The 12355-nt window shown below is 40.6% G+C and overlaps 1 protein-coding gene across 3 annotated transcripts in view; it reads left to right on the top strand.

Moving 5' to 3' along the window:
- clip1a (CAP-GLY domain containing linker protein 1a) overlaps nt 1-12355 on the top strand; it is a 63857-nt gene that overhangs the window by 35733 nt on the left and 15769 nt on the right. For all 3 annotated transcript variants that reach the window (XM_061766956.1, XM_061766955.1, XM_061766957.1), the window contains 5 exons: nt 997-1209; nt 3322-5553; nt 9543-9680; nt 11900-12006; nt 12088-12208. In XM_061766956.1, coding sequence (XP_061622940.1) covers nt 997-1209; nt 3322-5553; nt 9543-9680; nt 11900-12006; nt 12088-12208 — 2811 coding nt within the window. The remainder of the gene's footprint in view (nt 1-996; nt 1210-3321; nt 5554-9542; nt 9681-11899; nt 12007-12087; nt 12209-12355) is intronic.

Below are 12355 nucleotides of genomic sequence, written 5' to 3'. Positions count from 1 at the left end.
GAGTACACCCCTGCCATTTTTTTGGAAAGGTTAACTTTATGTAAAACATCCAGTGGCCAGTATGAGAATGTGAGACAGATAAGGAATCAAATTTACCACACTTGCTCCCCTTTCATACCATATGATCTTGTGACCCTGAGTCACATGACTAAGGTTATGTTCACACACTGGAAGCCTGATTTTATTTTTACTTATTTATTTTTTTTCTTTCCATGTCAATGTGAACAGTACAATTCCCATTCTTTTTTCATGTCTGACCCAGGCCGTGTTCATATGTGGATATAAATTGGATATATATCCGCTGTAAGTGCAAAATGGATACACTAGTCACGCTCAGCTGAACTGTACATCACCAAAAGGCGACAAACGTCATAACTGTTCGACAAAACAGACCCGCCACAAACGCAATGGCAGACTAAGAAGCAGAAAACAGTCAATGCCAGTGGTGAAAAGATGATGCTTTAGAACTGATAAATGCAAAATGTTGGCTACAGTTGCACAAAATGCTTGAAATTGCCACAAATGCGTCATGACGAGACCTCCGCAATGGTCCATATTTACTTCCATAAACATAGCGCCTCATGTTTTGTGCGCTTGCTCAATGTGACGTCCCGTTTTGTGCGCATACGTGTGACTTCACAGACGAATCCCGTCCATAGTAAAAGTCATGTTTGTTTTTGTAATGTGAACGACTTCATAAAAAGATTGAATTTAACAAAAAATCCGATTTGGGCATCATGCCCTGCAGTGTGAACGTAGCCCAAATGATATAAAATGGTTAACTATGGTGCACAAAATGGTGTCTGAACTTTGTTGCCAATGGTTTAGACATTAATGGGTGTGTCTTGAGTTATTTTGAGGGGACAGTAAATTCTTCAGTGTCATCGCACGAAGATATAATGAAATATTTACAAAAATGTCAGGGCTTTTTGTGAGATACAGTATGTCTCAAATTAAAGCACCCTTTTTCACTTACTCCTTTACCTAATTTACAAGATGGAGTGTGTGCAGCAGGGTGCGAGTGAGGCCGAGGAGCTGAAGGCATCTCGGGAGAAGGCTCTCTCCCAGGCCTCCGAGCTCCACGGCCAGGAGGTCCAAAGGCTGAAGGATGAGCTGGACAACCTGAAGCAGGAGTTATCCTCCAAGGAACGGAGCCAGGAGCTGGAGAAAATGGTGTCTGAACTGCGGATTTACAAGGAAAAGCTTGAGGTAAGGATATGTTCTGTTTTTTTTGTATCCAGGTATGCCCAACGTTCTGATCCTCAGGTATGACAGACGTATAACTGTTTATATTCATGTCTTTAAACAGTGCATCCATAAAGTATTCACAGTGCTTGACTTTTTCCACATTTTGTTACTTTCTTGTTCCAAAATTGATTAAATTAGGGCAATGAGAGTCAGATTCGTTGATGCACTTTCAGCAGTTTATTGAAAAGGACAAACAGTCAAACACAAAACAAATGAACAAAAGCCAAACCAGCACCAGCCCCTAATGTCTCTCACTAAGCCACGCCCCTTAAAGGCAGACATCCAACACACGAATACTACAGTACGTACAGTAATTAAACTTTGTAAATCCAGTTCAATTCTTTACATTTTTTACACAATACAGTGCTAAATCTCTTTATTTAAAACCCATAAAAGAAATGTAATTTGAGTTATAGGCTTAGTCATGGAACTAATTCAACTCTGTCAAGGTACTACCAAACAATGCAAGTACAAACGTGACAGCTTATATGGCGCCTGTATGCTCACATTAGACACAGTATAGCGTACTCACTATGGTATGAGATGTAGCCATTGAACATGTTGACAAAGCAGCGTTTAAAGAAAAGCTGCAGACCTTGAAAAAGTACAAATCTTGAATCAAAACAGACTTTGATCTACTTTTGTGTTGTTATTGTTGCTACTTTACACTTTTTCTTAACCAGCTGGAATTGGCAGTTACAGTACAGTAACAGACAATATACTTCAATGTCTGTTAAGGCATTAAGAAATGTTTATACCTCTGTGCCAAATGTTTAATATTTGTTCAAGTGCAGTTTTCGTGAGCAGAGCCTGTTTGTTTAATTTATTTTTATCTTAAGATATTTTTCTTGTTCTACATTACAATGTCAATGTACAATATTTTCAGTATTAGAATCAAAAGTAAATTGTTCTTAACTCATTCAGTGCCGGTGAGGAATTAACTCAAGTAGAATCAATACACTCCCTACCGTTGACGAGTTTACTTAATGCGTCTCTGCTAATTTTTCTGCATCTCAGAGGTGGGACGCACATCAAACAAGTATGTACTAACAAAAATAAAGGCATTGTAATTGCATAAGTTAATATTAATGCTTCTATGAATAAACCTATTACAAAATTCTAAAAATATTTTAAAATGCCGTGGTCCCCAAACTTTTTAGCAACACATAGCATTTTCACGCGAAGACATATTTTGAAGGCGCGGCATAGAAACAAAAACAAATGATTCAAAATGTCATGCAACCAGTCTTATTATAGCTCCACAGCACAACGTGTTGTAAGACGCCACAATGTCTTCTGCCTAAAAACAATTATGCATTTCTGTTTCACTGTTGCTATTTCACTTGTGCTTTTATTGTATTTGAAGATACCTACTCATGGCCGTATGTTGTATTCCGACAGTATTACGACAGTGCCGTAAAGTGTCATGGTGTTTTGGTGTGCGTTAGCAACAGTTCTTGTCCACGCATTATTGGACATAATAATCTGGTGACGATGCCACCATGGAGGCGATGATTAGTGAGTGTGACTTTGTCGTGTGGGCAGCTTGGGCATTCCCATGGCGGTCACTAGCTCCCCAGCGTGGCTAAACACGGTGCATGGCGACGGACCTGCCTGCCCGACACAATCTTGTTTACACCGGGGACATTCCGCGCTGCCATCTGGTATGCGCTGGAATACCCAAGCTGCCTGCGCAACGTAATCACAAAACACACAGCAGTTCTAAAAGATAACTAGCTTTCGGATTCGAACATAGAAGACAGCAGCGCGGAATGTCCCCAGAGTAAACTAGATTTGTCAGCGATATTGTCTTAATTTGATCATGCCAATCCGATCGGTCTAAAGTCTAGTTACACCCCTATTGAACATGGTTTTGGTGTTGAGCTGTGGAGTAATCTTTGTACTGTTTTCTTAAAAGCTTTTGCAGCTTAACCTTTCCATTTGCATTCATCCATATTGGCTTGGTTTATTTTGGATTCATCTTACATTTTCTTTGTGCATCTTTGCATATGTCCCCTATATGTTTTATTTTTTATTTTTACCCTCCCCCTTCTATCAACTTGATTTCCCCAGCATCTTTCTGCTGAGCTCGACTCCTCCAAGCATGACGTTGAATGCTTGTCTACAAAGCTGGAAGAGCAGACTGCCGATCTGGAGCGCAAGTGTCAGGATAGAGAGAATGCTAACGCTGAGAAATGCAAACTGGAGACGCAGCTCTCAGAGGTGCAGAGCAAGCTTTCTGCTCTCCAGGAGCTTTCTGTCCAGAATGAGGAGCTCCTCGTAACCGTAGCGGAGCTCTCGAAGGGTAGGGAAGAATTACTTGACAGCAACAAGCGCTCTGAGGAAAAAAGAACCTCTCTGAACGACCAGTTGAAGAAGCTCAAAAATTGTCATCAGGAGGCACAGGCTGAAAACACCAATCTGAAGAGCACCAATATCAAACAGCAGTCTGATCTTGAGGAGCTCCAGAAACAAAACAAGGAGAAGGATGCCACGCTGGTGAAATACCAGCAGGATGCTCAGCAAGTGGACGGTAAGAAGCAGCAGCTGCTGGAGGACTATGAAAACATTTGCAAAGAGCGATACAGGTTAGAGGAGGACCTCAAGGAAAGCAGGTCTAAACTCGGGTGTGAGAACGACAAGCTCATCTCAGAGCGAGATGCAGCCCGAAAATCCAAAAAGTGTCTGGATGCTAAGAACGCAGAGTTGCAGGCCAAGCTACAGTCACTCAAATTGGAGAAAGAAGATCTGACAATGAAGAACAACCAGCTGCAGGTTCTCTCAGAAACTTTAAGCAAAGAGAAGACTGTCATGTCTTCTAAAATTAATACTATCACATCAGACAAAAAGAACCTTGAGGCGGAGAATGAGAAACTCCAGAATAAGCTCAGTCTCACCAAGAAAGAGCTGGACAGCTCCATCTGCGAATGTGAAGATCTGAAAGCGTCTCACTTCAGCCTGGTCCAGATGCTGGAGGAGTCTAAGACCACCAGCCAGGTGACAGATTCCGAAAGGCATCACCTTGTGCAGGAGAAGGAGGACTTGCTCGCCGCTCAGAGGAAAGCCTTTAAGGAGAAGGAGGAACTGCTAAAATACACTGAAGAGCTGAAGGAAAAGATTGAAGTTTCTGCTCAGCAACTGATTCTGTCTGGTGAAAAGCTGAAAGAGGGTTCTGCGTCTTTGGAGCAAGAAAGGCAGATGTTCCGCATGCAGAATTCCGAAACCTCTGAGGCTCTGTATGCGCTGAGGAAAGAGAAACTGAACCTTGAAGCGGAGCTCGAGCAGCATAAGACCGATTACGAGCATCTTGCTGGAGAGAAAGGTGAGTTAGAAGCGAAGCACATGAAGGCTACAGCTGATGTTATCGCCCTTTCACTGGAACGGGATAAACTAGTGACTGACGTCCGAGCCACAAAGGACCAATTGGACAGCTTCGCCAGAGCACATGACAATCTCAGTCAGGAGAAATCTCGTTTAGAAGGGATACTTAAGGAAACGACATGCAAAAAAGATTCAGCTGAAGCAGAGTTGACATCCATGAGAAAAGAAAAGGCTGACCTCCAGAGCGAACTTGAGAAACGTTCCTCCAATATTGAACTCCTAGAAAAGGCCAAAGCTGATCTTACTCAAGGGCACGGCGAGCTTGAAAGGGATCTTGATAAATTCACGTCTGAACTTAGTCGGCAAGTCGACGAACACACGAAACACCTGGAGTTGTCAGAAACTGAAAAGAAGCAGCTCCTTGAGGAGATCCAGGAGCTTAAAAAACAGACTGCGTTATTGTCCGAGGACAAGCATCACCTAGAGAAGCAGTTCCAGGCAGAGTCCAATAAACGGACTCATGCCATCGAGCAATCGGTAGAGCTGCAAAACATCTTGTCGCAACTTCAGCAGGACAACGACGACATGTCCTCTCAACTTAAGAACACAGAGGAGCAAAATAAGTCTTTAATGGCAGAAACGGATATGGCAAAAGCATATCTGAAGGAACAAGAGCTAGTTACCCTCCGCTTGTCAGAAGAGAAACGAGAGCTTTTATCCAAACTGGAAGCGATGAACAAACAGTTGTTGGCCCTAAAAACAGAGGAGGACCACCTCATAGCCAGATGCAGTCGCTCAGAGCAGGACATTTCCCAATGGCTTGCGGAGAAGTTGCAGCTCATCTGCAAGCTGGAGAAGTCGCAGGAGGACCTCAAGGCCCTCCAAGCGGATGAGGCCGCCCTGGAGAAGCAGCACCAAGAGACTGTCGCTGAGAGAGACCAGCTCCGGTCCCAACTTGAACAGGTCATTGCTAAGCAGCCCAAGGTATTCCTCCGCTAGTTCCTCTCGTACACCTTAAATATTGCTAGGCCAATGTCACCCGTCTCAGTGCATGCTTGCTGGTTTGTCTTCTACTTGGCTCTTTTTTTATTTTTATTTTTTAACTTTCATCCTCCACATACTCACCATACATGGCACCCAGTCTTTACGACCCTTCCTTCTATCCTGTGGGCTTATAACGTGATTAGCACTGCTTCCGTCTTGGTGTTTTGGCTCGGTTAAAGAAAAAAAAACTTCTATATTGGAGCTAAATACAGGGTATCCACAGTCTCTTTAAGATAATTTTTTTTTATTCCAAAAGGAATTGCGATACACTACAAACCAAAGGTTCTGGATATTGGGCTTTGGCGTGACATTTTAGGATGAACATAAAATGCAATATAACCTTTACAGGTCAACTTAATTTGACCATCACCAAACTTTTGAATGCACATGTCCAACTGTACAATGGTTCAGTGGTTTTTGTTTTGCACAACTTGCTGTTCTTCTAACAAGGAACTGAATGGCAAAATTCACAACAGGTGTTTGATCCATGAATCGACCAATAGATTTCCAAGGACATCCATTTCTATGCCTTTCTGTGACTCTTCCAGTTATCTATCTCTGTTGCAACTTGCTGATGACACTCTAAGATACATAGCTCAGTTGTTTGATCCATTTAGGGCTGCAACTAAAGATTATTTTAATAATTGATTAATCTGCTGATTTTATTTTATTATTTTTTTTTGGCTTAATCGATGAATCTGATCGGGAAATAAAACAAAAACCTTTTTACATTTCCATCCCTTTATTCAAAAACAGGACATTTCAAATTGGCAGTGCAGAAAAGTGCACAAAAAGGTTGCGGCATAAATGTCCCATAGCTTTTAAAGGAATAAATATTTTTTTTTAAATCAAAAAGTAAATGTTGAGGTTAAATAGCTTTACAATACCATGGACCTGCCACACAAAAAGATACAAATTCATGCTATACAATATCTGCTTAAAAATGTTGTTTTTGTCATCCGTGTCACTACACTGTCTGTCTCGGTCTCAACTACCACATTAAGATTTTCATGCAGGCCTGTAACCTCACCACTGTCTCTCTATGAATCTCTTAACAAAACAATGACAATCCCACTCTTGACCTTTTATGCATTCGATTCAGATCTAATAAGTAAAAAACACCATTTCAAAATGTAGCTCTTGTCATGCAACTCATTTTCTGAAATCAAGAAGTCAAGTCCAGATAATTCTCCATTTACCAAATTAGAATTTTATACACTACAAGAACATTACGTACAGAATATATAGATACATTAAAATTATAATAAATAAACTGTAACTTCATACAAAAAAAAACATACACATTTTGTTTTCTCACAAAGTGAATAAACAGATGAGCGCTGCTACCCTGCCTTTCCATGGATGTCATCTAGATGACACGTGACTTGAAAAAAGAAATCCTCTTAAGGTAATTTACATGATATATTTTCAAAATAACTTCGAATATTGTCTCTTGTCAGACTTAAATTTATACTGAGCGCAAGTTAGTTTGGCTGGCATGAGCATAAAAATATATATTTTTGATCAATGAATATAAGCAGCCATTGTCCCTCCAGTCTGCCTCTGCGTGCATTGAAAGCGTCAGTACTTGATTGTGATTGGTGAATCAGGATCCAATCATAACCAGCAGTGCTTACACCATCCAAATTCAGCGTATTTATTGGTTTAGAGATGCAAATATGTCATCCCCTTGACTCAGCAGCCTCTGTGTCCACTCCAATGTGCAACGGAGTGGGTGACTGATGTTATAATGGCGCGACGCAACGAATCGATAATGAAATTTGTTGCCAACACTTAATTATCATGTTTTATGGATTTTATTGATTAATCCTTGCAGCCCTAGCTCCATTAATGGACCAATACATTTCATGGTTCATAGGTATTAACAGTCCTCTTCATTATACTGTTGTTCACATTTTTGACACGAGACCAAGATGAAGCCTAACAATTAGTCAAAGCCTCGCAATGGCGAGGTACTGTCAAACAGAATGTTCTCAGAGAGAAGTGGTCACTGAGCTTGTAGTGTCACAGAGTGCCCATCGACAGGTTGAAGCAGATATATAGACAGACTGGCAGAGTCACAGAAAAGCATAGCTGTGGACGTCCTCGAGAATTTTGAAGAATTTTGCCGTTCACATTGTTAGAGAACAGCAACTTGTGTGAAAAGTTCTGACACATTGAACCGTTGAATAGTTTTGTGGTTTATTTAAACAAACCCGGATACACAGACACCGCGAAACTACAAGATTAAGTATCTTTTTGTAATAATTTCCACAAGTTTGCTTATTCATTTGTTTTGTAATGTGTTAAATGGTAAAGAGACTTTATGTACACCCTGTACTTCTGTCCCAATATTCGTGTTTTTGCTCTTTGAACACATATACCCACAGACCCAAAACATTAGGTACACTAAGCTTAATAACATCTACAAGAGCTGTGTCAAAAATGTATTTTCTTGATCATGTAGAAATTAGGAATTAATTCCTAATTTCCACAATCCAATAGGTGTTATGCGCAACCAACTTCCACATTTGTCAAAACTGGTCAAAGCACTTGCTTTCCGTTCAAGTAACTGGCAGAGCTCAATGACAGGAGACAAAGGACAAAGCACCTGTTGAAATATTTAACATCTAAAATGTCTTTTGTTTTACACAAGATGTCCGATATTTAGGTTTCATTCATGTTTACATATATCATAGCATATATTTATAAATAAACTATATACATGGACTTAACTTTTGTTTCGAATACGCTAGCAGTAAATAAAACAAAATTTTAGCAAGTTTGGGTTCAAACCATCATGTCATCAACCATCATGTCATCACAGGAAGTCCGCTAATCTGTTATCCCGGTTTGGTCAAGTGACGTTTCGCGTAAACTTGATTCTCAGTCTCTACGTGTATTATTGTGGTACAGCAGCTCGCTGCATCATGCCAAGAGACATTAACATTTTGGTGACCATAGCAGGATTTCTGCCACAGCTCTTGCATTAGGTCTCATTAGGTTGTGCAGGTGTACCTAATGAAGTCTCTGATCAGTGATTACCGTCCAGTTGAATATATGACTGTATCTGTTCTGAGTCCACAGGTTATCTTTATGTACACATTGTATTATAAGAATTTATTTGAGTTGTATGCTGTTTGTCCTACCAGAAAATGCATACAGTGAAACCCTTGTTTATCATGAGGGATGCGTTCCAGACCCATCCGCAACAGGTGAACATCCGTGATATAGAGAGCCGATAGAGTTGTAGCCCTCCCACACTCTTTAAACCTATTAAATACAAGTTCCAACATATTCCCGAGCACCTGTTCTCACTGATGCACATGATAGGAGGCAAAGCATGCTGTTTTTGTCACTCCCAGTTGAAGTCTACTGTCAAACTGAACCATGAAACAAAAGAGAATTGAGCATTGCATATTTAAACATCAAAATGTTTACCCAAACCATTTAATTTGGCCTAACTAAAGGATGCTAGCTTAATGCGAACTTCTATGAAAGGCCATAGATGAGCTAACAGCGATTATCATGTTATGGTAATTATAAACCTATCAACTGCTACTTTAAGACACATGGAGGAAACGACACATACAAACAGAGAATACATTACAGGCAAATATTTTCTTTGATCTGTGGGAGGAGATCCCAGTGCTGCCTGTCATGTTGTAGCACAACGTGGCACTTCACTGAGGGTGCGCAACTCTAAATTCAGACTAGCCCGTGTACTGTAAAAACCCCTAAACAATCACAGAAAACTCTGCGATATGGCAGGGGTCACTGTATATATTTTTTAATTGGTTCTACAATTGAGCATAATGTATCTAAAGAGACCAAAAAATGTCTTTCCTGTCATAAAATAAGACTCACTGCATCTGTGAGGTCGGTTGCAATTAATCCTAAAAGCATGTTCCTGTTCCTGCTCACTGTAGGCCTCTGAGGCTTCCGGTCAGACTGCCGAGATTCTTGAGCAGTTGACAAAGGAGAGAGACACCTTGCTCCGAGATAAGAGTGAAGCTCAAGTTCTCCTGAAGGACCTTCATACTTCCAAGCAGGAGATGAAGACACAGGTAAATATTAGGAATTTTAAAGTTAGAAAATAGTATTGCTACTACCATGTTAAGCATCTCTGAGAGTAGTAGTTGCTTTTCGACTTCTCCCATCTGGTGTGCTGTACATCGCAACAGCAAACCAATGACTGAGAACAACTTTTTTTTTTTTTTTTTTTTACTTTTCGTCTTTTGTCATTTTGTCTTTTATTTGTTTTGAATCTAATATTTTTGTATTTTTTTCCTTTTGTCAAATTATTTTAGTATTTTTAATATTTTGGTCTTTTTTGTCAGTTAGCATTTTTTTAGCTCTTTTTTGTTAAGTATTCTACTTTTCTGATTGTTTTGAATATTTTGTATGTTTTTGCCTAACATCTGTTTTTGGTGTAATATTTTAGTATTTTTAGCTTGTATATTTGTCAATTTTTTGTTTTCGAATACCGTATTTTCACGACCATAAGGCGCAATGTATTAAAAGGCACAGTCTCAGTTACGGGGTCCGTTTCTGTATTTAACACATACATAAGGCGCGCCGTATTATTTGGCGCAGGTAAAACATACGCTAGCTTAAAACATACGGTAGCATGCATCCACGCTAAAACAATGTTTTTAAAAAGGCAACGGGAGCAAAACTGAGTTCGGTTGTACTTTATTGAAGTATTTAACAATGTAATCACGTTATTTTTTTATCAATCCTCATCCACAAATCCATCAAAGTCCTCATGTTCTTTATCCGAAATGAACAGCTGAGCAAGTTCTCCATCAAACACGCCAGGTTCCCTCTCGTCATTGTCGGAGTCAGTCTCGTTGCCGTGCGGCTCCTCAGAAATCATGCCGGCTTTTACGAAAGCTCGAACAACAGTGCAAGCAGACACGTTAGCCCGAGCATCCACAATCCATTCACAAATTGTTACCAGCTTCGTCTTCTTGACTTGGCGAAGCTCGTTTTCCTGTTTCCTCGAGTTGGTCTTCCAACTCGGGCCACCTCGCCTTGTTTCCACGTTTTGTTATTCTTTTTTTTCCACGGAGACTCAGCTTCGTCTTCTTGACTTGGCAAAGCTCGTTTTCCTGCTTCCTCCACTTGCGAACCATGGATTCGTTGATCTTGCATTCTCTCGCAGCTGCGGCTGCTCGATTCCCATGTTCCTCCGCGTAACTAATAGCTTGCAGTTTAAACTGTGCTTCGTCAGCATGTCTCTTCGTAGGTACCATTTTTGGGGGTCCTTAGCCAAACCGAAGCACATACCGGAACTATATACCTACTTGGGGCGTGCCTTTAGCGTCCTCTGTCACGTGCACCCTTCCCCCTTTACATCCGCATGCTGTCCTCAGTCACGTCCGCCTTCCTCTATATAAGCAGCATGTCGGCAGGAAATGCTCCCAGGCAGTCAAGCGGAGCGCTCATTAAAGTCACACAACAACATTTACAGATTTTGGAAGTCGGTGCACACATAAGGCATGTCGCACTATAAGGCGCCCCGTCCATTTTGGAGAAAATTTAAGACTTTTAAGTGTGCCTTATAGTTGTGAAAATACAGTAGTTTTGACATTTTTTTTGTATTCTTGAATACTTTGTATTTTGTTTTGTTTTTTCTTTTGTCGAGTACAGTGGTACCCCAGCTTACGAATGCTGCAATTTGAGTTTTCTGAGATACGAACCATCGCTTATCAAGTTTTTTTGTCTTGACTTGCAAGCAATGACTTGAAATATGTGTGCGCTTCAGGCCCTTCAGTGAAGTGAAAACAAAATTGAGAAATTAAGGTGCAACCTCTTAGCGGAGCCTCAGCTCACTAACAAATCAGTTTTAAAAAAAAATTTCAGTCAGAAATTGCTTTTGTTCAGGAACTATGCTTCCTGACATCTTCACGGAACATTTAGTTGTTCTCTCACACCTAAACATAAATGTCATTCACTCAGCACATCATGTATTTCAGGTATCTTTGTTGCTGTTTTTTTGCTGTAGATTCATCCTCAGTATGGCTCCCAAGAAAACAAAAAGATTGTGCTATTATGAAACTGAAATTTTTTGATCTTATCCTCTGCTAAAGAAAGACGGAAGAGGATTAAATAGCATTTCCATTCATTTCAATGGAGACAATGTATTTGGGATACGAGTAATTTAAGTTATGAGCGTTGTTACGACAATCAAGGCATCACTGTGTTTTTATCATATTTCCTAATATTTTGTAGTCTGATCTAGTATTTGTATGTCTAATGTTTGCATTCATCATCTGTTCAGTTTGATGCGCTGAAGCAAGACCAATCAAAGTACCAGCAAGAGCTGGCCGCATCCAAAGAGCAACTTTGTGCAGAAAGCCAGAAGACGGAGAGTCTCTCCCGGGAAATGTGAGCGTGTTCATCACTTACTCAGGATTCACCGTTTGATTTTGATCTTAATAAAACACATGCTTTTTTGCTCGTCCTCAGCGAGGAGCTCAAAGAGGCTGTGTCAGTCAAGTCGCATTCCCTCCAGTCACTGCAAAACGAGAAGGACAGGCTGACTCAGGATGTTGAGAACAATCACCAAGACCACGGTGAACTTATCAAGGTGCGCCAAACTTATGTTACTGTATGCCCCCATAGACACTGAAAAGTGGGCTGGTTTTCATTCACCCTTGTAATATTTGAGGATGCATGTCAAGGAAAAATTGGCACACAAATGCCAACGTCAGCTTACTCCACAGTCTTCACTTGG

Source organism: Phyllopteryx taeniolatus, chromosome 3, assembly GCF_024500385.1.
Source record: "Phyllopteryx taeniolatus isolate TA_2022b chromosome 3, UOR_Ptae_1.2, whole genome shotgun sequence".
Taxonomy (NCBI): domain Eukaryota; kingdom Metazoa; phylum Chordata; class Actinopteri; order Syngnathiformes; family Syngnathidae; genus Phyllopteryx; species Phyllopteryx taeniolatus.
This window is presented reverse-complemented; position numbering and strand designations above follow the sequence as displayed.